A 25066-nucleotide genomic window follows, 5' to 3' on the forward strand; every position below is an offset into this window, starting at 1 on the left:
AGGAATCACTGTGTGCCACGGAAGTCAGGGGACTGGGTCTCCCTAATCCTAGGCTGTCCCTGGGGTCACCTATCCTGTGGCCTCACTACTTCTTCCCTCTTGTATTTCACTCTGAAATGGAGTTGAGGAGAGAGGCCTGTGTCACGTGACCTCCTGTGGAGGGGCCTGAACTCTGTGATGTTTGGGGCCTGATGGCCAACATTGGTGAAGTCCTTGAGGTACCCAGCAGGTGGTGCTAGAGATGATCTGGACTGGTCTGACAAGTGCCTTGCAAGGCAGGAGAGGGACTGCGGAGGTTGGAGGGAAGAAGGTGTGTAGGAGAAATCTGCTCATGGTTGCCCCACTCCACAGGCAGCTTGGGATGTCTGCCCATGGCATCTACCCGCCCGAGACCGTATTTCAGCTTCTCTCTCTTCCCGAATGCCCGACACTGGACTTTTCACCTACTCTCAGGGCAGGACCTCACCAGTATTCTTCCTTTTGCTGGATCTCTCCATGTTTACTTCACTTGCCACAGTCCTGGCTGATAAATCTGGTCTCCTCTGGGCTCTCTCCTTTCCTCTGAAGCTATGACTCACTAACGGTGGGATTTCGGGCACTGTGGTGGATGGACTGGGTCTAGCTTGGTCTGGTGGTCCTTCCTGGCCTTCCCATAGCTCAGGCAGCCTGTGGGATCACTGATTTGGAAGGCAAGGTGCTGCCCTTTCCACTACAAATACCCAACTTCTAAGATCTGTAAACTCCTCCCATATCTGTTTTCCCTCCTCCCCTTACCCTCTTCCACCAGCCTGAGCTCATCCTCAATTCCAGAGAACGATTCCTTGTTCTCTCAGCCTCCATCCTCTCTGCATCCCCTGGCCCCCAGTCAGCTTGGGGATCTCTCTCCCGTTGCTGACCTCCCCGAGCCCAGAGGAAGCCACTTCCTCATAAGCCATTCATGCCTTAGCCAGGAGCTAAGCCTAGCCATCCATCAAGTGGAAAAACTGAGGCCCACAGATACAAGAAACTGCTCAAGATCTATGAGAACATCTGAATTAAAATTGGGACTAAAAGAGTAGGGCTGGGTCTTCTGGACCTTACTGGTAGACGACATCTCTGCAAACAGTTTAGAGAGAGACTGAGCTGGGGAGATAGGGAGGGAAATAAGAGAGAGAGAGAGAGAGAGAGAGAGAGAGATGGCCCAGCTGGGAGAGAGGAGCATGGCCATCCTGCCTGGTCCTGATTTCTTATCCCCTGTGCCTTGGAGTAGTAGGGATAGGAGGCTCTCTCAGGGAAGAATAGAACAAGAACCAGGTGACCCAAGTGCCCATGACCAGCTCTCCTCACCCAATCAGTGGTCACCACCGTTGGCCTGGGCAGAGGAAGGGATGGTGAGTGCTGAGAATGCTCTCTCCAGCAGGCCAGAGTGTGCCTGAAACCAAAGCCAGGGACATTCCTTCCTCTGTCCTACAGCTGACCATGCACAGGGCAGGGATGGCACGCGACTCTAGATGGAGTTTGCTACAGTCAGACCTGCTGGGCCACTGATCCAAGGGTATGTGCCTGGAGCTACCCCTGGGTTCATGGTCACTCTGATGCTGGCCTGTGTTTCTCACCTGAAGTGTAGGATTCTCATCCCAAGCCAGAGGGGTAGTAACATCTGGCTTCAGTGATGCTTGTGACCTCCCCTCCTCTGAATGTGGGGAAATGGCCAAAAGTTGAGAGCTGGTCTCCATTTTAGGTCACGAGGGAACATCAACCACCAGGGAAACCAAGCCAATTCAACCCAACATTTATTGTTGCACAGACTGTTTGCAGTCCTGAGGGGGTCTCCTGGCTGAAGCATGGGCAGGAAGCCATGTGGCCACAGGGTGCAGGGTCGACAAAGGATGTCACGACCACCAGGCTCTTGTCCAGACAATATACAGGCTCAAGGACTTCCCAGCCATACTCCAGTGTGGCTCCGGTGGGAATGGGGTTGCAGGGATGGTGGCAATAACATAACTAAGAGGATGAAGCTTGTTACAATATATAAAAAGCAGCAGTTAAGAATTTGTGCCTTTGCTTTCTCATCTGACAGAACTGAGATCAAGCCCTATCTGTGTGAAAAGGCGAAGTACCTCTCTGTGAGACTTGGTTTCCTGACCTGTGAAATAGGGACAGTCGTTCCCATCTTGCTGGGTTGATGTGAGGATTAAGGGGCCCATGAGTGCACATCTCTCAGCCTGATCCTAATCGTTGGCACACCTGGTGGGAAGCCAAGGGGCACTCCCACTGCATAAAGAGATGGGAGGGCTGGTGGCAGTCCCAACCATTCCAGCCACCCTGGGACCACTTCACTACAGCAGGGATTATGTAGATACCTGTGCCCCCTAAACTGAACTCCCTGTAAAACCACACCTGCCTGAGGCAGAGAAACTCCTCCACTCGGAGGAGCCAGCTGCTCAGAAGACGACGACGGGGGAGGCGATTACATTTTGGAAGATGATTATCATTAATGATAATGATGCTTAACCTGAAGAAACTTGACAGGAACGGTGGAACTTCAGGCTCTGTTGAGGTGATGGTGGCAGTGGGTGACCTTTAGGTGCAAGATCTTTGTGTCCTCGGCACTGGCCACACTCCCCAGCCATTGCCCAGGGATGGGCTGCTGCCTACGTTGGACTGCGCCTGAGAGCTACCAGTGCCGAGTCAGGTGAGAGCATGTGGGTTTCTTGCCCCTGATTGGTAGATGAGGACTCTGATGGCTGAGCTCCACCCCACATCTTCCCAGATGAGAGCACCCAACACCCATACTTGCAGAGAAGTGGCTCCCGCATCTGTGCACTCTACTCTCCTCAGGAAAGCACAAGGGCAGAGTTCTTTGGGGGCGTCCGGACAGTAGCCTGGGGACCAGGGCAGCCTCCGAGCCCAGGGCTGGGGCTGGTGTCCCCCGGGCAGGCCTCGGTGCCCGGTGCCACCCGGGGTGGGAGGTGCGGAAAGAATGGCTGGTGGGGGCCCATGGGAGCTGGCGGTCAGACCAGGGAGACTTCAGCCTGGAAACTGGAGGAACGGCGTGCACCCGGGCTGACACGGGTCAGAATGGAGACCTGCGTGCTGCATGTGGCCCCGGTGCTGCCTCCTGAGGGGTGCTGGTATTTGGGGTCCGAACCCAAGAAGCCCTGCAGGTGCCAGCGCCTCCACTTCCGCCGCAACTCCGCCTGCACCTGGGAAAAGCGAGGTATTCAAGTCCGCTCCTAGTAAGCCTCCTCCGTGGCTGACTGGGCTGCTCTGGATTTAGGGTGCTGAGCCAGCCAGTCAGATCCTCTAGGGGAGTCTAAATTGAGAGACCCAGATGCTACCTTGGCTAATGCACAGTGCACTAGGGATAGGGGTTGAATAAAGGCCTTGGAGGAGGTAGGTGGGGAGGTAGGAGGGAGAGAGAAGATCAGAGAATGAGGTCTGGGGAGGGAGAGGGGTGCTGCCCCGACATGGTCGAATCCCCATTCTTCTGAACACTGCCCTCCAGCTCACACGAGCTCTTCTGAGTGGATAGATTTCTGTGCTTTGTAACCCTCCACAGTAACTCAGCCTCCACTGGCTGCCCACCCCTTTCCCCTATCCCCACTTGCCACTTAACCAAACCAATGTGCACACGAAACCCAGGTATCCCAGGGGTGTGTGTGTGTGTGTGTGTGTGTGTGTGTTAACATGCAGATTCTAAGCAGGTCTGGGCAGAGGGCAGAAATCAGCATTTTTCACAAGGTCCTAGTTATGGGCCATCACCTATTTTCTAGTCTGAGAATCACACTTGGAGTCATAAGATTTAACCCATCCTTGCTCTGCACATATCCCATTTGTGTTTCCGGATCTTGAAACCTGAGTGCTATTGCCTGGTCCCCAAGGTCTGGGAGTGGCTTACCTCGCCATTGAGGAAGCAGTACAGGATGGCCACCACAAAACCCTAGGGAGGAAGAGGGTAGGGGGGGTGAGGTAGACAGACTCCAGGAGACCCCAGCCCCTGTACCACCCGTCCCTGTCCCTAGGTTCCCCTGATTAACCAAAGGACTAAGTATACAGTAGGTCTTAATCACGACTTATTACAGTGGGAGAAAAATGGAATCCAGTGGCAAGGGTCCAAGACCCCAATTCCCTTTGAGCCCAGAGAAGAACACAGACATTGGTTGATGGTTCATACCTGGAAAGACCCCATGACGAGCTCAAAGACCATTTTCACCTCAGCTGTAAAGTTGTTGGGAAAGAAGGCAAACATGATGTAGTGCACTCCAAACAGGGGAATCAGAAGAAGAGTAGATTTGGCGAGCCTCCTGGGGACAAGGGAAAGACAGACAGTGGGTACAGGAGGTAGGGACAATGATCGGGCTGTGAGGATGGGCTGCTGGCTTCCGGAAGTACTATGTGCCGATGTGTTCCTGTTTCCTATCTGCAGTGCCTCTATCCTCATCCCTCTCCCCGCCACCTCCAGGTCTCTTAGCCTAAAGGCAAGCATAAAGGAGAAGGAAACTCTCTTTTCTCACCTTTCTGGAGGAGGGACCATAAAGGAGGCCAGTGCTGAACCCCGAGGATGAAACCTAGTATTTCAGGCTCTGTGGCAGCCAAGGGAGAGATGCTCTCAGCCTACAGGAGGTCTTGGTTCCCTCTTTCCTGGTCTCAGCTTTCCTAATCTTTATGGTGGGATACATGTATGCTCAACATGAAAAATTATGGAAACAAGGGTCCACTGGCAACTCAGAACTGCTTTGGATGTTATTAAGTGCAGTTCATCCACAAGAAACTAATTCTCTACTAGGGATGAGGACATTTGGGAAGGAAAACTTTGTAATTGGGGTCCTGACCACATGTGCCCAAGGCCACTTGGGAGAATGCTGAGCTCTCCAGTTTAGTACAGCTCTGTCTTTGGCTTCTCTGTTGTCCACTTCTCTAGAAGTTGCCATTTTTTTCTGAGATTGCATCCCTCCCTCCAAGCCTCCCACATCCATGCACACACTCTCAGCAGGCTCTGAAGGACCAGCTCTTCCTCCACCAGCCTTGTGTGCTTGAAAGGGTCGATATTCATAACAAATGACTCATACCTCTCATACCTCTCCAAAGGAGCAGGGATCATCCTGGTCAGGCCTCCCAGCCACCTGACCTCAGAGCTGGCCCAGGCAGTGTGAGCTCACAGTTCCCTGGCTGGGAGAGGTCTGAGGGGCAGGAGGTTTCCGCCTTGATCTCTTCTGCCTTGGCAGTCAGTCCAGGGAAGCCTAGTCCTGGGCCTGAGGTCCCACGGACTGGCCCCTCCTGCTCCTTCCTGGACCTGGTTCCCAGCCATGCCAAGATCCTAAGCACTGCCCACCCCTCTTTGCCCACAACTCTATCCCACATGCCCGAGGCTGACAGATGGTGGCTTTCTTTAAATTGAAGGCTTATGGGGAGGTGGAGAGTGGGAACTGACAGCCCCTCAGCGGGGAGCTCCATCTCCTGTTCCCTCCGCCCCCTGCCTGCCAACAGCTGTTCAGTTTCTATCTCAGCCACGTGGACCTGGTGATGACCAGCTTCCTTTGCCTCAGATTCAAGCCCTTTGGAGCAGTTTTCCATTGGGGCAAACTGGGCCCTGCAGGCAAAGCAGAGGATAAGGATGCACAGGTCTATTGTACTGCCTCCGGGCAGGCTACAGACCCCATTCTCAGACTGGAAGGGAAGTTCCTCCTACGCACACAGCAGGGGAGAATGCCATCACACCAGGAACATGAGTCTTAGTCTCATCAGAGAGAATCACAGGATTCCAGAATAGAATCCTAAATCCAGCAGCTGGTGACGTTCTAGCTAAGAATCTTAGAACCACAGCACAAGACTCTCCCAAGAGAAGCCAGGCCAAGAATAGTCCAGAATCCCAGGACTGGGAGGCCCTTAAGGGACACTTAAGGGTTGTCCCATCTCTGCAGCACCGAAAATCAGTCTTCTATTCTCGTCTGACGGCACGCAGACCCCTACTCACCTCCACACAGCCACCCTGTCCATGTTTCTTTAGTTCTGTCTTCAAGCCCTGTTCTCATGAAAACCTTCCTGTTTCCACAGTCCTCCCAAGAGCAGAGGGCAGCCCACACACCTTTCCAAGCAAGGAGCATGACCACTATCCCAGGCACACTGCCCCCTCCCCCTGCCATGGCCATGTGCTTCCCACCCTTGAAGAGGAGGGAGTGTCAGTTTCCTCACCTGCAAAATGTGGACAGTTTATATGGGACTGTGTGGATGACATAAGACGATCTGTGGAAACCCCTTAGCACACACCTCACATGCAAACTGCTGTTACTATTACTGGGGACTCCTGAATCCTGAATGCGGTGACCTCGTTGTTCAGCTGAGGGCTTCCCCAGGGCATGCATCTACTGTGTCCCTTTTCCGTGCCAGGTACATGCCAGGGACTGGGCACATGGAGTGAATAGGGTACAAGTTATCTGTTGTCTTCTCAAGCTCCCTGGCTTGGCAGAAGATAAATATGTGGGTCAGGTCACCTGCTAAGTGAGTGACTGCAGGAGAAGCAGGCACAGGGTTTATGAGCCTGGTGAGCATGGAGCTGGAGCAGGGGACACTTGTGAGCTGAGCCAGGTCATGGGGGTGGTAGTGGGCAAGAGCAAGGTGGCTTTGGTGACTCTGGAGTCACCTAAGTTCCTGGAAAACGTCAAAGACACGTGGGCAGGTTTGAGGACCAGGGCTGTGGACACCGACGAAGCCAGAGCATACTCACGAGTATGGGCTGCTGTGACTCTTCCCAACATCTGGGGACTGAAGTTTCTGAACCAGGATTCGGACGATGCGAATAAACAGGATAAAGTTCACCTGGCAGATGGGGCCAAGGTTAGTGGTCAGAGAGGGGAGGCTGAGGTGCCTAGCTCCCCGGACTGATGGCCTGGTTTTTTCCCCAGGACCCTGTTGTCTGTCTGTCTTATCTCTTCCCTAGCTTCCCCCACTTTGGGCGGGTCATCTGGGAACTCTACTTCACATCTTTAGGGACTGGCCCTCCCAATCTGTTTTCTTCATCTTAGAGCAGGAAGTGATGGGGAAAAGGATGGTGATGATCTTGCTTAGGGGTGCTGGGAAGCCTATGTTTTTGTCCTCATTCTAACACGAATTTCCTGTGTGACCTGAAGTAAGTGAATTCCCAGTCTGGGCCTCAGTTTCCCTATCTCTACATGGTGGGAAGAGGCCTTACCAAGATGGAGGTGAGGATGGGGGCCTTTATGATCCACCAAAATGAGGAGTTGATGGTGTCCCAGCATCTGGACAGGGCATGGAGTGGGGGAAGAATGAGAACGGTTGTCCTCAGCCAGGTCAGAGGTCCTCCTGGGTGCTCCAGCTCTGCCCCTGAGCCCTTTAGACACCACAGTCCCAGGGTCTGTGCCTCCCGGCTTCCCCTCATCCCACCTGGGGGTTCTCCCCAGATGATGGCAGCCTGGGGGAGGGGGTGGGGCAGCAGCTCACCCCATATCCTCCAGATAGAGCCTGATGATTGTCCACACGATAGTGAAGGTGCTGGGCACCCCTGTCAGGACCAAAGAAGAGAAAAAGAGAACAGGGCACAAGGCAGAGATTTAGGAGAAAGGAGAGAGAAAGGGAGGGAGAGTGGGTTTCTGGGGCTACCACCTGTGGTTGCACAGACCATTTACTGTGCAAAGATGCTTGCTCTACTGAAGGGGTGGAGCACTATGCCTGTAGGTCTGTATCCACCTAAAAGGAGGATCTTTTCTTAAATTTGACAGGGGCACTTTACAGACTAGCAGTAGCCCAGGGCTTCAAGGGCTGAAGAGGAAATGGATGCCCATAGAAACTGTCTGTCCCACAGATCAGGCCTAGTTTCAGCTACAATCTGAAGGCACCTACCCTGGGGTCAGACACTGGGGGGACATTTGTCAACTCTTGGCCTAGATAGAGCCTGGTAGGCAGGCCCTGTAGCCCAGGGAGACCTAAGAGTGCAGGCAGGGCTGGCACCCACCCCCTAGTGAGCTCCCCAGGCCTTGCCCCTTCTGTTTCCAGCCTGGCAGCCCTCCCTAGTACCATACCCCAGCCGATGAGTATGTACCCCCAGAAGTACTTCCGCTCAGAGAAGAAGGAGACGGCCAGCAGGGTGTGCAGGTAGAGGCCCTCCACCAGCAGCCAGAAGAAGTTGGCCATGATACAGTACTGGAAAAAGACCATGGCTGCCTTACAGCTCACCTGCAGGGGGAGGAACCGAGAAGAGGCTCACTGGGGTCCTCTGCTTGCCCACATCTCTGTTTGGGGCAACAAACACCGGTGCAGAATGGCCAACTTAATCTCTTTGTTGTTCTTGCATCATTTCTTAAGAAATATACCCGGTGGTATTCCCATTATCCTTGATTTTAGATGATCTGATATTTGGGGATATGCGTGCAGTTTTTTGTAAAATATTTATTCATTTTTGAGAGACACAGAGAAAGAGAGTATGAGTAGGGGAGGCACAGAGAGAGAGGGAGGCACAGAATCTGAAACAGGATTCAGGTTCTGAGCTGTCAGCACAGAGTGCAACACGGGGCTCGAACTCATGGACTGCGAGATCATGAGCTGAGCTGAAGATGGATGCTTAATAAACTGAGCCACCCAGGCACCCCTAAGCGTGCAGTTTTAATGATCCATCCATCAATTTATCATCTATTCATTTTCCTTCTATATGTGTATCTATCCACCTACCCATCCAACCATCCACCCACCCATCCACCTATCCATTTATGTATCTGCTAGGTATCTGCTACCAGCTCATCTATCTGTCTATCTATGGTCCATGCATCCACTGATCATTTATTTCTTCATCTTCTCATCTAACAGTCTATCCATGACTCACCTATCTATCTCTCCATTCTTCTACCTATCCATCTACTAGATATCCACTATCAATCCACACCTAACCATCCATTCATCCATCCTCCTATCTACTCATCTGCTCTTTTACCTGTCATCTATCCAATTTTTCTTACTTTATCCATCTATCCTTCCACCTAGACAGCCATCCATGCACCTATTTACTCAGCCGTCTACCTACCCATTCACTGAACCCCTGTCCCACCCACTCATTCACCTTATTTCAATTAGGATGGAAGGTGGCTGGAAGAGGTATGAGGGAGAATTCTTGCTTGGGTTTGCAAGAGTTCCCTGAATATATGAGTTGTGGGCTATGGGCTGTGGAGTGGGGCCCTGATGGAAGTGTTGAGAAGAGGCAAGAGGAGGCAGAAGTAGGGCAATTGGGGGCTCTGGGTGGCCCACCTGGCACGACTGGAAGACCTCTGTCCTCTCCCAGAAACAGTCTTCCATTTCAGATCAAGCCCCAATACCTGTGAGCCAGAACTTAAAGCCCTCCCGCTCCAGGAAGCCCTTTAGATTCCACTCCTGTCTGGAACACAGGTACCCACCCATCCTTCCTGTGCCCTTGGCTTTGAGACATCCTTAGAGAGTCGTCTGCTCTCCTCTTCCTGTGGCTGCGAGCTCCTTCCGGTCCCACTTCAGTCCTTCCAGCTACAGGTGGGCCTGTGCCCCCCCATCCTCCACCCACTTGCCTTGCAACTAGAATAGCTCATCTCTTTAATAGGACAATTATCTGTGCTTATTGCCTTAGAAGAGCTTCAGAGAGCTGCTAATGAATTGGAAAGCCAGTCTCCACAGTTATCCTCAACAAGTGTGCTGGAGGCTTCCTGGCTTCCCTGGTTCCACAGCTCATAGGCCCCAGCTCCTGGGTGGGATCCTCAGAGGAGCTCTGGGATTGGCCAGGGCAGTCACCTGGGTCTCCCTTCCTTCTTGCTACCTGCGAGACCCCACGATCATCGGTCCATTCTCTAAGGAGAAGGTATTGCTGACTCCCAAAGCAATGCACTGCCCCTGAGGTAGTGCCTCATGAATGCCTGGCCACAGGAATAGGTAGGAGCCAGGGCTGGTCTTGACCTCTCTGCCTTAGCTCTGAGGGCACTCAGGGAGGGGGCCCTGAGCTCATGATCATTTGTAGATGTACTGCTTAGTGATGGGCAATTAATTCCTTAGACACTCTTAACTTCCCTTCCTGAGGAAGGCCCAGAATGGACTGATGGCAGGGGAAGAAGGGAAGACGAGGGCTGTGTGTGTCCCTGGACAGGCTCCAGCTGGTGGTAGGGGTGGGAGAGTAGGATGGAAGCTTGGAAGTCCTTGCAAGATGGGGAAACTGAGGCAGGGAGTTCCCGAAGATCACTCTAGAAGTTAGCAACAGAGGAGGGATGGGGGAGTGTGGACTCTGGCTATGAAGTGTTGCATTTCCCACTAAGGAGGGACATCTGTCATGGGCAGGGGCAGGTCTGTGAGCTCCCAGGTGGCTGAGGTGGGATTCAAGGAACTGAAGATGGGGTTGGGTAGGGGTTTGACCATCCTTGGGGAGGGAGAGGAGGAAGGAGAAGAGAGGAAAGAAGGAGCAGGGGAAGGACTGAGATGTGAGAAAGTAAAGGTGAAGAGGGAGAAGGACGTGGGCCTGGGCGGGGTCCTCACCGAGCCCTGGGCGCAATAGTCCACATCCTCGCTGTTGAAGAGGGTCAAGTCTTTGATCAAAACCGCGGTGGCCCTCAGGATGAAGGACATGAAGAGGTGCATGTGGATGTAGTTCCGCGTGCAGTGGAGCTTCCTGTGCAAGGCGGGCAGAGCTGGGAGGCTGGGGAGGCCTGGGACCCCCACTCCAGCCACCTGTCTGGTGCTCTGAGCAAGTGGCGGGCAGGGGAACTTCGGGCTTCCAAGTGCAGGCCCCACCCCTAGGGCCCCCAACCCGGGTGTAGACTGGCCTCCAAGTGCCTCAGCCTCCTGAGCCTGCCCTCCTCTGGTGCCCTACCTCCAAGTGCAGGGCCATCCTGTGGGGACTAGGCTGAGACAGGTGGCATGCTTTGAGCAGCCTGCTCTCACCAGGGGAGGTTGGCCTGGTAGGGGGACAGGGCAGGGACTCTATGCTGCCTAGGGGTGACAGGGAAGGGGGCCAGAGCATGACCAAGCCAGGCTGGGCTCGAGCACAGGAGTGACCTGGCTAGGTCTGCTCTGAGGCCTGTTGCTGTGGCTGGACCTCACCTGAACAGGCTCAAGATGGCTGTAGCAACCAGAAGGGCAGCAAGGGACAGGCTGTGGCCGACGGTATAGACGGTCTTCAGAGAAGTGTAGAACATTGACTGCTGCTGCTAGAGGGAAGAAGGTGGCAGGGGAGGGGAGGTCTTAGGGGGCCGTGGGCTCACCTAGCGGGCATTGGCAAGGGTGCATGTCTTACACGCCCTGCCTCCCATCCCTGCCCTGGCAGATGAAGAGATCCAGGGGTCCCAAGAGTAGCTGAGCCACCCCCTTCAGTCCCCAGACTTCTGACCCCCCTCCCCTGGGTTTCTACAGACATCAGAGGACTGCTTCCCAGGGTGGGGCGGGGGTTGACTTAAGCCTCCTCTCTGCTCTTTCATGAGGGAAATGCCAGTGACAGAAAGAGCAAAGACCTCATGGGTTCCATTTGCCTGTTTTGCAGTCATGCGTCCAGCACCCCTTCCATGCCAACTTTGGCCTTGGGCCCCTGGCAGCCCAACACTGTGCCCTTCACACTCCACATGAGGACCTCCCACCATGCAGCAAGAAAGCCACACAGGGAATTAGAATGCTAAAGATGATACCCCAAAATCTCCCTTTTAGAGCTCCCAGCAAGAGGAAGGCAATCTAGCCTTTCAGGAGGGTGCAGGACTAATCTGGAATCCAAAGGCTTCTTGCCGGCCCCCTCCCAAAAGCCTCCCTATGGACACATATGCAGAGCCCGTGATCACTGGGCAAGGCCCTTGTTTCTCTCCATGTCCCATACCCTGCTGGAACGCAGGCAAGTGCTTAAGTGGGATTTAGGGGATTTAGATCCTGCCTGAGGACCTGGTGGGCTTTGAAGTCCTCTGAGGAAGCTGCCCTTGTGGGAGGGGTAAAAGCTCTGAGAACAGTGTCTGGGGGCGGGACAAATGTCACAGCAGACAGACACACATACATACAGGTGTCCCCACACCAAAGCAGTGAGGGGGCTCCTAGCTGAGGACTCCAATTATACTCTCACTTCCCATCAGTATCCCCACGTGGCTCTGGGGCCCACATCCGTACAGTGACCACTCACGCTTCATCTGCTCCAGGGCACATACCTTTCCTGGGACTGGGGACCTGTCCCTGTCCCTGATGCCTACTGAGGCTGTGCCCCTCAGTTTCCCTTCTGCATGAGCTAGGAAGATGCTATTTACCCTCCCTGTCCCTCCAGAGCTGGAGCAAGGTCTCATGAGTCAGTGGGGGGGCGGGGGGCCAGTCTGGGGGCAGAGGGCTGCTTTAGCTTTTGCTGTTGTGTATCATCCTCATGAAAGTCCCCTTCCTGTTCCTTGTCAGGCACAGAGAGGGGGATGAGCCCCTGGAATGCAGTCCTGGTGAGGAAGGAGGCTTGGGGAAGGCAGACCCCTGGAGTCCTGGCTTGCACACAGATGGCAACCTTACTCCTTGTTAGGGGAGAGTGGAAGAGCCTTGCAGGCCAAGGCACTCTGGGAGGGCAGGAGTGTGCTGAGGCCCACCTCATCCAAATCTGATGCTCTGTCATTCAAGCCACAGGCAATGGGGTAGGGGCCAGGCTCCAGGGGCGTCCAACCTTCGTTGGTGCAGTTACGGCTCACGTTTCGGCCTGGGTGGAGGGGAGAGGGGAAGGTGAGACAGAGAAGAGGAGAGAGGTTGAGGCTGGGAGCAGGGCAAGTGCATGGAGTAGGCATGAGGCTGGGCTGTTTCTGAGCTCAGCCTTATCTCCAGCACTCTGGTTGTTATCAGGCTGCCCTGACCTAGACCCCCAGGGCGTCACGGGGGGACTTGGGGCAGGGAAAAGCTCTTCTGGGGCTACAAGGGGACCCTTCACCATGAGTAACAGTCAGAGCAGACTATGGGCTTCGTGGGCTCAGTCTTGCCCCTTGTCATGCCTGAAACTGACCCTGGGTGCAAGATATAATAAAGTGATCTTTGTCACAGCCTGGATTCTTGGTATAGAATGACCTACGACCCTTGTCATGAACTAAATGTTCACCCATGTCACAGGGCCATAGGAGCTGGTGCGGCAGATGATTTCTCTGTCCTGAGGGTGCAGATGGCAGCCCTGTGGCTGGGCCGAGGGGCTCTTCCGGGGTCAGCCTACCTGGGCTGATGCTTGATTTCCTCCCACGCCCAGTGTGGCTCAGATGTGCTGCTGAAGAGGGACCAAAGGTGAGGCTGGAAGTGGGGTTGGAGGGTACCTGATAAGGGTGCCGGTCTGAAATGCTCATAATAGGGAAGCAGGGAGTCCTGGTAGGGACCTGCCTGGGCAAAAGCACCTGTGCGGGGAATCAGGCACCACAGCACCGCAGGACCTTGGGGTTGAACTTGGCTGAGGCTGAGGCTCCAGGGCAGGGGTATTCTCCACTGTTCTTGGGGGCCCAAAGCTGTAGCAAAGGGACAGGGCTGACGAGAGCACATGGGGCGCGAGGGCTACCTCAAGGCTGCTCACTCTCTAGCCCTGGAGAGGACTTGAATAGAAAATGGGTGAGCTGGGGGTACCTGGATGTCTCAGTCAATTAGTTAAGCATCCAACTTTTGATTTCAGCTCAGGTCATGATCCCAGGGGCATGAGTTTGAGCCCCACATCTGGCTTTGCGCTGACAGCATAGGGTCTGCTTGGGATTCTCTCCCTGCCCTGCTTGCTGTCTCTCTCTCAAAATAAATAAATAAACTTTTTAAAAAAAGAAAAAGAAAGAAAATGGGTGAGCCAAAGAAGATCCCCTCCCTCTATACCAGGACTGATTAAAGAGGCACTGGAGTCCAGGGTGAAAGCTGGCTTACTGGGGTGAGAGGAAGAGGAAGGGGGAGAGAGGAGGAGGAGGAGGAGGAAGAGGAAAGAGAGAGAGGAAGGCAGGGGTGGTGGGAGGGAGAAGAGGCAGGAGGAGGAGGTAAAGGGATAGAGGAAGAGGGAAGGAGAAGGAGGAAGAGCACAGTAGGGAAGGAGGTGAGGTAAAGCTGAGAAGGAAGATGGGTCCTTGGGGCGCCTGGGTGGCTCAGTGGGTTAAGCGTCTGACTTCGGCTCAGGTCATGATCTCAATGGTTCGTGGGTTCGAGCTCCATGTCGGGCTCTGTGCTGGCAGCTAGCTCAGAGCCTGGAGCCTGTTTCAGATTCTGTGTCTCCCTCTCTCTCTGACCCTCCCCTGCTCACACTGTCTCTCTCTCTCTCAGAAATTTAAAAGAAGAAGAAGAAGGAGAAGAAGAGTCCTAATGTCCTTGCCCTAAGCTCCTTTCTCACCAGCACCACAGCCACTGTCCTCATCATCACTGGTATCATCACTGTCACCATCACCATTAGCACCCCTACTAGCAGCATCACTATTGTCAACATCATGGCCACCACCATGGTCCCCATCACCACCACCAGCAGCAGCAGCATCACCGTCATCAGCTGCATCACAATGACAAGTTTGAGAACTCTTCATTCATCAGTGCTGTACAGAGGGTTTTAGGCTCAGTGTCTCACTGGGTTCCCTCCACCCTCCAGTGAGGAAGGGAATCCCACTTCACCCTTGAGAAGTGAGGCTCCAAGAGGTTGGCCACTTGCCCAAGACCACACAGAGAGAAGGTAGAGTATGTGTGATCCCCAGAGTCTTCTCAGGTGCCCCCTTGCCCCCACCTGCACTGAAGGGACCTGAGGACTTGTGTCAGGTGTGCAAGTGCAGAGCTGTAGGAGGTGTCGAGCTGTCCTGAGAGCCCAGGGTGGCAGGGTGGGGTGGTGGTCACTGTGCATGTACATCTACTATTTCTAAACATGGCTGTGTGCTTGGAATATACCAGGTGATTCCCCTTCCACTATTTCTGTTAATCCTCCTGGGTGCCATTTGAAAGAGGTTATTAGCACCCTAGTTTATGGCTGAGGAATTGAAGGACAACTGGGGGGCTGGGGACAGTCAGTGAGGAGTAGCTGGGCCTGGGTCTCTTTCCACTGTGAGGTTCTGGAGGGAGCAGGAGGGATGAAGAGGCACTGGGCTGGGGTGGTGCCTGATTTAGGAGCCCTTCCCTGTGCAGGCTTCTCAACCTCACTGCTGCAGGAGGCTCTCAGCACGAGAGAGAAGTCCTCCTGCGGGCCCTGCTCAGCCCCCCAGCTCCCTCACTGCAGCCCAGGCAGGCTTCAACCAGACAGTCAGTAAAGCACTGACCTGGCTCAGCCCCAGATCTAAGGAGCCCACTGTGGGTCCTGCCCAGGACCCGATTCTTGCATGAACATCCCCCAACAGCCTGGGGCAAGTAGAAAAAAGGGACAAGGCCAAATCAGCCAGCCTTGAAGGCAACACTAATGCCTCAAGTTTTGAGCTCCACTCTCACTGGAAGGACCAGAGTTCCATGGGCCAGGCCCATGACATAGCAGGCACCTGGGACCATCATGAACTAGGTGGCCCATCTGAATCTACACAGAAGCTTCTCATGCCTTCTGTGGGGGAGGGGCAATAAATATTACTGTGTGAAAGCTAGCGATTAGGAGTTATTATTAGTTCCACTAGAAGAGGGCAATGCCACGGCTGAGAGAGGTTGGGTGACCTGCCCATGGTCACACAGCAAGGAAGCATCAGGCTCGGGATACAGACTTGGGTTAGCCTGACTCTGCACCTTTCTGAGCTTCCAGACAGGCTGAAGGTACGCCCTGTCCCCTGGGACCTTGGCTTCCCTGGGTATCCAGGGAAGGCAGGGGGGATAGTGGTTCATCATCAGGGCTGGGTGGCCTCTTTGAAGAGCCCTGGGGCTGTGGCCCATGTCTCAACGGGAACTGTTCCTGAAGAGATCTCAAAGATGGCCACTACGGGGCCCCAAGATGCACCCCGAACTTGCGTGTGTAGAAGGCAATATGTAAGAGCCTCTTCCTGCTCACCATGTCATGAAAAGGAATCACAGCCACCCCTCCACTCCTCCTGGGGCCCTCCATGTGAAAAGCACAGCTCAGTGACTAAAGGTAGAAATTGGGCATTCCTTTCCTTCTCTCTCTGTCTCCCCCAACTCTCCCTCAGCCACCAGTCCTGTCCCAGCCTCCCTTCCTCACCACCACCATCTCACCTCTCCGGAAGTAGGTAGGAGCCTCCTGGTGGCTCTCCCCGTTTTCCTGTCTCCGCTCACCCACTCCCAGCTCGAGAGAGCTGGAGAGATTGTTCTAAATCCTCGATGTGACAGGAAACTCCCCTGCTGAAATCCTGTCAATGGTATCCTGTCCCAATCAGCCAGGGCAAACGTCTTAGGATGGCATCCAAACTTTCTTACCCGTGGCTTCGCCATGCAGGTGGTGAGGTGGGGAGAGGAGATGTCCCACAGACCCCACGGACAGAGTTAATGTAGCGTGTGTTGTTTCCTCAACCAAATTAGCGGTTCTAGTTTTCACTCTTAAAAAATGCTTTTCAAATATCTAAAGGTGAAAACACCACAGATGAAAGACATGAAGGGGCGCGTGGGTGGCTTAGTCGGTTAAGCGTCCGACTTTTGCTTAGGTCATGATCTCGCGGTTCGTGGGTTCAAGCCCCGCATCGGGCTCTGTGCTGACAGCCAGCTCAGAGCCTAGAGCCTATTTCAGAGTCTGTGACTCCCTCTCTCTCTGACCCTCCCCTGCTCACGCTGTCTCTCTCTCTCTCTCCTAGAAATAAATAAAAAAAAAAAAGAAAGAAAGAAAGAAAGAAAGAAAGAAAGAAAGAAAGAAAGAAAGAAAGAAAGAAAGAAAGAAAGAAAGAAAGAAAGAAAGAAAGAAAGACATGCAGACCACAAATTAAAGGACCAGGTCCCCACAGACATTTTGGTCCCTTGATGAGCAGTCCCTTGCCTGGCCAGTGCTCCTCCTCCAGGAATTTTATGCAGCCCAGGTGGATGCCTTCTTTCTAACTCTACAGTCTTTATCCTCTTCAGGTGTCTTCAGCCTTCCCTGTAGAACTAGGTCCCTTCCAGCCCTCCAGGGAGGACACTCCTTCCCCAGTCCTCTCACCCAAAGGGGCTAGAGTTAGGGATGGCATTATTTCTATTCCACACTTGCCTTTCTCGCAAACCCCCCTCTTTGGAGTTTAAGGTCACTGGCTTACACCTTCTTCCCAGGAAAATACATCTCTTTCCCTTACATTTTCAGCCCCAGCCTAGTCTCCTGTCTCTCTCCGTCTTTTTCAGAGGCTAAGGGACCAAGTACAGTTGTGCAGGTTGTTTACTGCACAAGGGCATTTGGCTGATATATGGTGGGGGCTACAATCTACTTCATCTTCAACTTGTCACTAGGTGAGTTCTGGTGACAGGCTGACTCTGCCCAAGGAAGGGCACCACGTGAGCCCCATGGAGGCTGGCAGTCTCAGGGTTAGCAGATGGTGGAGGCTGCAGTCCAGGTTCCTATGCGAAGTTGCTGCCTTGACAATTCCAGCAGGGACAGAAGGAAAAGCCATCAGGAGGGATGTAGTCAGCAGAGTGTCCGGAGGAGCACAAGTCACAGGCCCTTCCAGGGAATCTGAGAGAAGGCTGGTTGCAGGCTCTGCTGACTGGACACACGAAAGCTCCCGGAGGGGCTCCTCGCCTACCTACCCAGGTGCTGGGTTCCCCTGGAGAGCTGGGCTGAGTGGCGGCTGGCCTGGAATACGACCCCTCTGTGACTGCTCCGACTCCTCAGGGAGGGCGATGCTGAGGTCACAACACTGAGCGCTGGGGAGCAAAGCCAGCCTGCCCCCAAAGACTCCCTTTGGCCCACCTCCTGTCCCCATTTTACAAACAGGGAAGCAGGTCCAGAGAGAGAAAGGTCACCTGAAGTAAGAGATGCCCAAGTGTCTTTCTGCTCAGTCTCTGAATTCTTTAAAAAATTTTTTCAATGTTTATTTATTTTGAGAGAGAGCCAGAGCATGAGCAGGGGAGGGGCTGAGAGAGAGGGAGAGAGAGAATCCCAAGCAGGTTCCAACTATCAGGGCAGAACCCAACATGGGGCTTGATATCACAAACTGTGAGATCATGACCTGAGCTGAAATCAAGAGTTGGAGGCTTAACCAACTGAGCCACCCAGGCTCCATCTCTGAATTCTTCTCTAAGTCCTGCTCCTCATTAATCTCTTCCTCTCCAGACCCACTCCTCCTTCCGATCCTCCCCACTTGGGACCCACTCCTCCCACGGGCCCTCTCCACTCTGGACTCACCCTCCCTCAGGTCCTTTAGTCTTTTTTTTCTCCCTTAGTCTTTGATGAGTCCCCCAGCTCATCAAACTTAAACCCAAGAGGGGCATGCTAGGTCCCTCCCTCCCTGCATGAGCCTTGCACACCTTTCCTAAGCAAGTTTCCCTCTTCTTTCCTCTGCCACACTCTAAGTCCAAACCATTACTGCCTTTCATGGGTCTTCCCATTGCACTACCAGAATCCCTTCTTTTCATGAAAAATCTGAATTACTGGTTAAAAACCTCAACCTAAATTGGACCATGTCAGTTACTGGCTTAATGCCTCCAGTGGCTTCTCAGTGAACTTAGGAAAAAATCCCAAGTCTTCAGTCAGTGCTCAGGGCCAGCGTGGTCTGGCCTCCGCCAGCTGTCTCTCTCCTCTCCTCCCTCCCCTGAGCCCTCTTTGCTCCAGCCGCCCTGGCTTCCACTGCATTTACTGAGTGCCCATCCCATAGGCTGCTGATTCTCTCTCCCCCAACCCAGGATCTTTCTCGCCTCCAGGTCCTCAGAGAGCAGCTGAAGCAGTACCCTCTCGCGAGCTCGCCCATCCGTGAGTACTGCCTTGATGTTGCACCTTACCCCCCTCTCCCTCCTGGCACTTCTTACCATTTGTGACACATGTTTGTTTTCTTGCTAAATGTCTCTTCACCTAGAGCATTAGGTCCCTGTGAGCAGACAGCATGGCTGTTTTAATGTTGTGTTTGTCTAGCCCATGCTTGTCATTTTAGTAGATGTTTAATAAACATTCACTGAATGGAAGAACGGCTGAATATATGCAGGAAGTTTCTTTAGTTAATCGGTAACAAGAAAGCCCAGTTCCTAAAGAGGCCCCTCTTCTTTCCTGCCTTCTATGGGAACATTCAAGAATATGATAAGGTGTGGGGCACCTGTGTGGCTTATTCGGTTAAGTGTCAGACTCTTGATTTCAGCGCAGGTCATGATCTCACAGTTGTGGGATAGAGTCCTGCATCAGGCTCTGCGCTGACAGCATGGAGCCTGCTTGGGGTTCTCTCTCCCTTTCTCTGCCCCTCCCCTGCTCACTTTCGCTCTCTGTCTCTCAAAATAACAAAAATAAAAACAAACAAACATGACAAGGCATGTACGCAAAGCCAAAAACGTCATCAGCTCCGAGCAGTGAAAGACTGAATCATGACCAGTCCAAGACAACGGGGAACATGGGAGCTATAATTTAGTCATGCATCTGTCAGTCAACTGGTTATCAATTGCTGAACAAATATTTAGCGAGCCCTTCCCACATGAGTGTCTTTTATGTGAAGAGCTAGTCAAATCCCACGAATCCTTCAAAGACCTAGTTCTGGCACATCACCTTCCCCAAAGTCCCTCCTCCACAATTGCTCATCCCCTTGACCCCTTTCCTTTTGCCTTCTCACTTCCTTGAAGGTGAGTACCCACTCCAGCTGGCACCACTTCCACCCAGGGCTCTCACCTTGAACCGGGGAGAAGAACTTATAGATGAGAGGACAGTCCAAGACGACTACTTGGCCCAGAGAGGTGGCTGGCCAGCAGGTGAGGTTGTCCCACATCTTGCTGCAGCCTGAGGGGTGAAGGCAGAGGACACAGAGGTCAGCATGGCCACCAGGTGCTTCCAGCCTTGGGGCCTGAGCCCTTAGGCACCCACTCTGCTTCTTCCTCCAGGCTCCCACCTGGGGGAGCCTCCAGTTGGAGAGGTGTGACACTGTCCTGCCCAGGCTGTAAAGGGCCTGCTCTGACAGGGAATGGGGAGAAGGCATGACTCCAGATCCATGGCCCTCAGTGAGGGCTAGAGTGCTCCCTGGGGGTGTTTTGGACACTGGTGGGGTTTTGTTTGTTGCAGAGATTGGAGGCCTCACCTGGAACATGATGGGAGATATTCTGCAAGTGGAGTCTTCTGCAAGACTTTCAGATGAGCCACTGGGCCTTTGTGCAGGTGAAACTCTTTTGTAATGACCGGAGCCTAGACTCTGCCTCCATGTCTCATCTAAACACGAGGCACTTACCACAGAGCCTTAACATACATGGGGTTTTCCTGAAACACAACCAATAAAGGGAGATGTGCTCTGGGTACGTGCTTTGTCATATGCTGAACATTATTAAGAGTCATTCAAGGTTTGGAACATCACGTTACCTACAGCAATGTTGGCCATGAACCTGTGTCAGTGAAACAATTGCCGTGTGCATCAATCTACATCTATAGCTACCACATTCCCAGAGTTTAGATTTACAGGTACAACCTTCAGACTGTGTCTTCTTATTTTTTAGTGTGATTGTGCCTGAATATGTACATAGTATTTTACTATAAATCACTTTGCTTTTTATGTTCCTTTTACAACCAGAACTTCATTTACAAGAAAAATGAAGGCCCATGTCCTGAATTTCATTTTATAGTAAAGGAGACCTTAGAAAACATTTGCTCTAAAAGGAGGTGTTGGGGATGATGGGATGGTGGGTATATTGGGTTTCGGCTAGTTCTCGGGGAGCCTTCGTATAACTCAAAAAGGCAACATAGGTGCCTCCAACTCGGTCAAATGGTGACTTGTGCTGTGGGGTGGTGGTGTTCAGGATGTGAGTGTAGGGAAATCCCTGCACTGCAGGCTGTGTTTTCCACCATGAACCTACTAGCCCTGAGGGCTGCCTAGTGAAGGGTGCACAGTGGAGTCCATAGGGGGCTGCTTTAATTGGCAGATACATGGTTTTGCCTGTTCAGGGTCTGAGCACCCCTGAGGGGCTAGGACTCGCCTGGATCCCCTTCCATGGGGGAGGTTTAATTGTTTCTTTGCAACCCTGCCAGTCTCATAGATTTTTCAGGAAACCCAACCCCTGAGTCAAAGTCAATGCCAGCTCAGCCCAGCCCAGCCCAGCCCAGGTCCAAAGGTTCCTAGGTTCTCAAGAAAGGAGCCTGGGGAGAGGAGGTGAAAGGATGTCACCATGTGGGGGAGAGCCTCGGGACTCTGAGTGCTGGGGTGACCTGGTGTGGAGGAGGGGGCTGGGGGGGGGAAGGGCTGGTGGGGGGAGGGGATCTTTGGGGACTGCAACAACCACATCTGCGGCTGAAGGCTGAGAACACCTGCATCTGTGGGGCCCAGCCAGAGACCACGGCCTCCCTTCCTTGGGGATCCCAAGCTCTTCTGTCCACTCCATCATGAGGCTTCTGTGGCCTTACTCTGGTTCCCGGCCCCTTCCCTGCTCCTGTGCCAGCCTCTCAGGAGGCCACAGAGGGGCTCATCATGCCAGGCAAATCCTGCTAGTGGTTCAGGACCCTATTGATAATATCAACAAATACTTAGGTAGCCTTTGTAAGTAGGAGGCACTCTTCTATCCTCTTTATTTATTTTTTTTTAAATGTTTTTTTTTTTTATTTTTAGGAGAGAGAGAGAGACAGAGTGAGCGGGGGAGGATCAGAGAGAGAGGGAGTCACAGACTGAAACAAGCTCCAGGCTCCGAGCTGACAGTCAGCACAGAGCCCGACGCGGGGCCCGAACCCACGAACCACGAGATCATGACCTAAGCGAAAGTCGGACGCTTAACCGACTAAGCCACCCAGGCGCCCCCTATCCTCTTTAAATACATAACTGATTTAACCTTTCCATTTTACAGATGAGTAACTGAGGCAGGGAGCAAGTAGGTAACTAGCCCAAGGTCACATCGCTGGTGAATGGTGCAGCCTGTTCACAGGTTCATATGCTCCCTTGCCAGCAAACCTCGCACTCTCCTCCTCTTCTGAAGGGCTCGATGTCTGTTCCCTGGGGAATTTTGCCCTGCTGGACCCTGTTTAGCCGTCTCAGACAGTGCCTGGCACACCTTGATTTGTAGGCCAGCTATTGTGTCTAAATCCTCACCAGACTTAGAGCTCTCTGCATCTCCAGCCACCGCATAGTCGGCCGGTAGGTTTGGAGCTGGGTCTCTGGCCCTGAGGTCGGCTTCACCGGAAGTGACACAGGGCAAGGGAGACAGGGCACTGCCCTTGGGTGGGGAGCTGCACTCGGCCTCAAGGAGTCTCAACACCACCAGGACTGGGCTGTGAACTGTCCTGGGGTGCAGGCCAGTGAACACAGCAGGGGACCCTGTGAAGAGAGGCCACTAGAGGCGTGCGGTCAGGGAAGATTCCTGGAGGAGGCAGCAGAGTCAGGAAACTGAGAAGGGAGTAACAGCCAAGAAAATGCTAGAGCACCTGGAGGGCTCGGTTGGTTAAGCATCAGACTCTTGACATCGGCTCAGGTGATGATCTCACAGTTCGTGAGTTTGGGCCCCAAGTTGGGCTCTGTGCTGACAAGTGTGGAACCTGGTTGGGGCTCTCTCTCTCTCTCTCTCTCTCTCTCTCATTCTTTGTCTGCCCCTCCCCCACTCATGCTCGCTCACTCTCTCAAAATAAATAAGTAAACTTAAAAATAAATTTTTAAGGGTGCCTGGGTGGCTTAGTCGGTTAAGCGTCCGACTTTCGCTTAGGTCATGACCTCGCGGTTCATGGGTTCAAGCCCCGTGTCGGGCTCTGTGCTGACTGCCAGCTCAGAGCCTGGAGCCTGTTTCAGTCTGTGACTCCATCTCTCTCTGACCCTCCCCTGCTCATGCTGTCTCTCTCTCTCTCCTAGAAATAAATAAAACATTAAAAAAAAATTTTTTTTAATCAGAAAAAAAAAATGCTGGCTGTCTGGAGAGACTGTTGTCTTGGGTTGGGCCTCAGGAATCTTCTCTGTGTGCCTGAGAGAGAGGCCCATAAGCCCAACCACACATGTCCCCAGGCCCATAGAGAAACAGGGCTCTTCTTGGCCGTGTGTGCCCCTTCAACAAGCAAGACAGCCTGGAGACCAGGGTGGGGTTAGTGAGGCAGGGTGGGGGCTGGCTTCCACTGTGCTGTTTTATAGGTATGTGTGCACTGAGAGACACACAGCCCAGCAACCCCAGGCACATAGAACCACAGTCATACATGCAAATATACATACACGAATGATTCCTTGGACAAGGGAAAACCAGACACAGGCAAAAAGAGGCACAGAGAGACACATGCAGCTCACAGTCACGCACGCATAGACATGAGTGGGCACAGAGCAGATATTCACACTCGTACATCCACGATCACACACAGACGACACACAGACAACACATGGAGACACAGCGCACCAGGCAGACAACCCAGGCATGTCCAGGCTTATGCGGACACATGCTCCTGACACACAAAGACACTCAGAGTCAGACATCGAGCTTGCAGACCCCAGAGGCCCAGGCAGCTCCAGACAGACATGAGCCGGGAGCACACACCTACATGTGCATGAACATGCCCAGAGCCCCACCCACACAAGGTCATGGGCAGACTCACTTGCCCTCGTCTGGATCCCAGGCTGCCTTCCCAGTGACAGGATTTTGGCACCCAACAGGCACCCTGTGCCAGCAATTACCTCACTGGGATCACGAGGATGGCTTTCCTACGGGGTGTAGGAGGCAGTGCCATGGGGGGCCTAGATTTGGGGTCTGGGCCTCTCTGGGGTACGTGCACCCCGGATCCTACTGTTGGGGGTTGCTGAGGATGGTCCACCATGTCTCCAGCCTCTCTGACCTGGAGGGTAGGACAAGGTGCAGAGGCAGTGGGTGGTCTGGCCACCCTTTACCCAGGTCTTGAGCTTAAGGCCTCTGGCGACAGGAGCCTGTCCTTCCTCAAGAGCTGGGGAGGTAAAGACCATCCGTGAGGCTAAACACACTCACTTCTGGTGCAGGAAGCAGATTCTGGGCACCAGGGCCAAGAAAGAGGGATCCAGGAAGGGTTGCATAAATGTCAATCTCTGAGAGGTGACAGGAGACGGGGAAGCTTGGGACATGTAAAGATGTTTCTGCTCCAAGCAAGGCTGTTACACAACTGCAAGTTTGGCCTCAGGGAGGTAACCTGATAGAGAGGCCCAGAGCAGGCACATCCACCCAACTGCTCCAGCCCTACTCTGCCCTCAGTGAGCCTTGAACTCCATACCCTCCCCCAATCCTGAGGGGCAGTCTGCCTAGGCACCTCCCACCATCCCAGCTTCTCTGCTTCTCCATGCCCTGCCCACCCTTCAGAATCTGTCCCAAGGGCACCTTTCTTTTTCTTTTCTTTTTTTTAACAAAGAGTTTATTGTCAAGTTGGTTTCCATATAACACCCAGTGCTCATCCCCACAAGTGCCCTCCTCCATGCCCATCCCCCCCTTCCCCTCCACACCCACTAGTCCTCAGTTTGTTCTCAGCATTCAAGAGTCTCTCATGGTTTGCCTTTCTCCATCTCCCCCACTATTTCCCCCCTTCTTCTCCCCCATGGTCCTCCGCTAAGTTCCTCCTAATCCTCCTATACGTGCAAACATATGGTATTTGTCCTTCTCTGCCTGACTTATTTCGCTCAGCATAACACCTTCAAGGTCCAACCATGTTGCTACACATGGCCAGATTTCATTCTTTCTCATTGCAATGTAGTATTCCATTGTATAGATAAACCACATCTTCTTAAACCATTCGTCCGTTGATGGACACTTAGACTCTTTCCATGTTTTGGCTATTGTTGAGAGTGCTGCTATGAACATTGGGGTACATGCACTCCTATATGCCCAAGGGCACCTTTCAAAGGAAGGCCTCCGGAATCCCTCCCATTCCTATCTCAGCTGTGGTGTGGGGCACCCAGGGTAGGGAGGGGTCATCGGAAGTGCTGGCCTTGCCGGCTCCGGGAACTTGGGCAGCCTCCGCCCAAGGGTGCCTCTGGCGCCACCCATCAGGTCCTCATGCTACCAGACCAGAGCTCTCCCACACCCCTGAGCTGGGCCTGCACGTGCTCGGCCTCTGAGTGTGACTGTGACTTGTCTCACCAGCTGCACAATGAGCAGGTGGTTCACCTGGCCTGATGACAGTGGGTTGGGATAGGGAGGGAAGCCTGTGTGCCTCGAGGCCTATGTG

The 25066-nt window shown here is 53.3% G+C and overlaps 1 protein-coding gene across 1 annotated transcript in view; it reads right to left on the reverse strand.

Annotated features, from left to right (window-relative positions):
- Positions 1-2479: 2479 nt before the first annotated feature.
- The window catches only part of VIPR1 (vasoactive intestinal peptide receptor 1), a 28234-nt gene continuing 5647 nt past the window's right edge, over positions 2480-25066 (reverse strand). Inside the window, exons 4-14 of the mRNA XM_039249865.1 lie at positions 19613-19720; positions 12534-12640; positions 11041-11147; positions 10477-10609; positions 8019-8172; positions 7441-7501; positions 7172-7238; positions 6707-6798; positions 4157-4286; positions 3881-3922; positions 2480-3185 (exon numbers count right to left, since the gene is read on the reverse strand). Of these exons, the coding sequence (XP_039105796.1) occupies positions 2994-3185; positions 3881-3922; positions 4157-4286; positions 6707-6798; positions 7172-7238; positions 7441-7501; positions 8019-8172; positions 10477-10609; positions 11041-11147; positions 12534-12640; positions 19613-19720 (1193 nt within the window). The 3' untranslated portion in view covers positions 2480-2993. The remainder of the gene's footprint in view (positions 3186-3880; positions 3923-4156; positions 4287-6706; positions 6799-7171; positions 7239-7440; positions 7502-8018; positions 8173-10476; positions 10610-11040; positions 11148-12533; positions 12641-19612; positions 19721-25066) is intronic.

This window comes from Hyaena hyaena, unplaced genomic scaffold (genome assembly GCF_003009895.1).
Source record: "Hyaena hyaena isolate Hyena2069 unplaced genomic scaffold, ASM300989v1 scaffold_350, whole genome shotgun sequence".
Classification (NCBI taxonomy): Eukaryota; Metazoa; Chordata; class Mammalia; order Carnivora; family Hyaenidae; genus Hyaena; species Hyaena hyaena.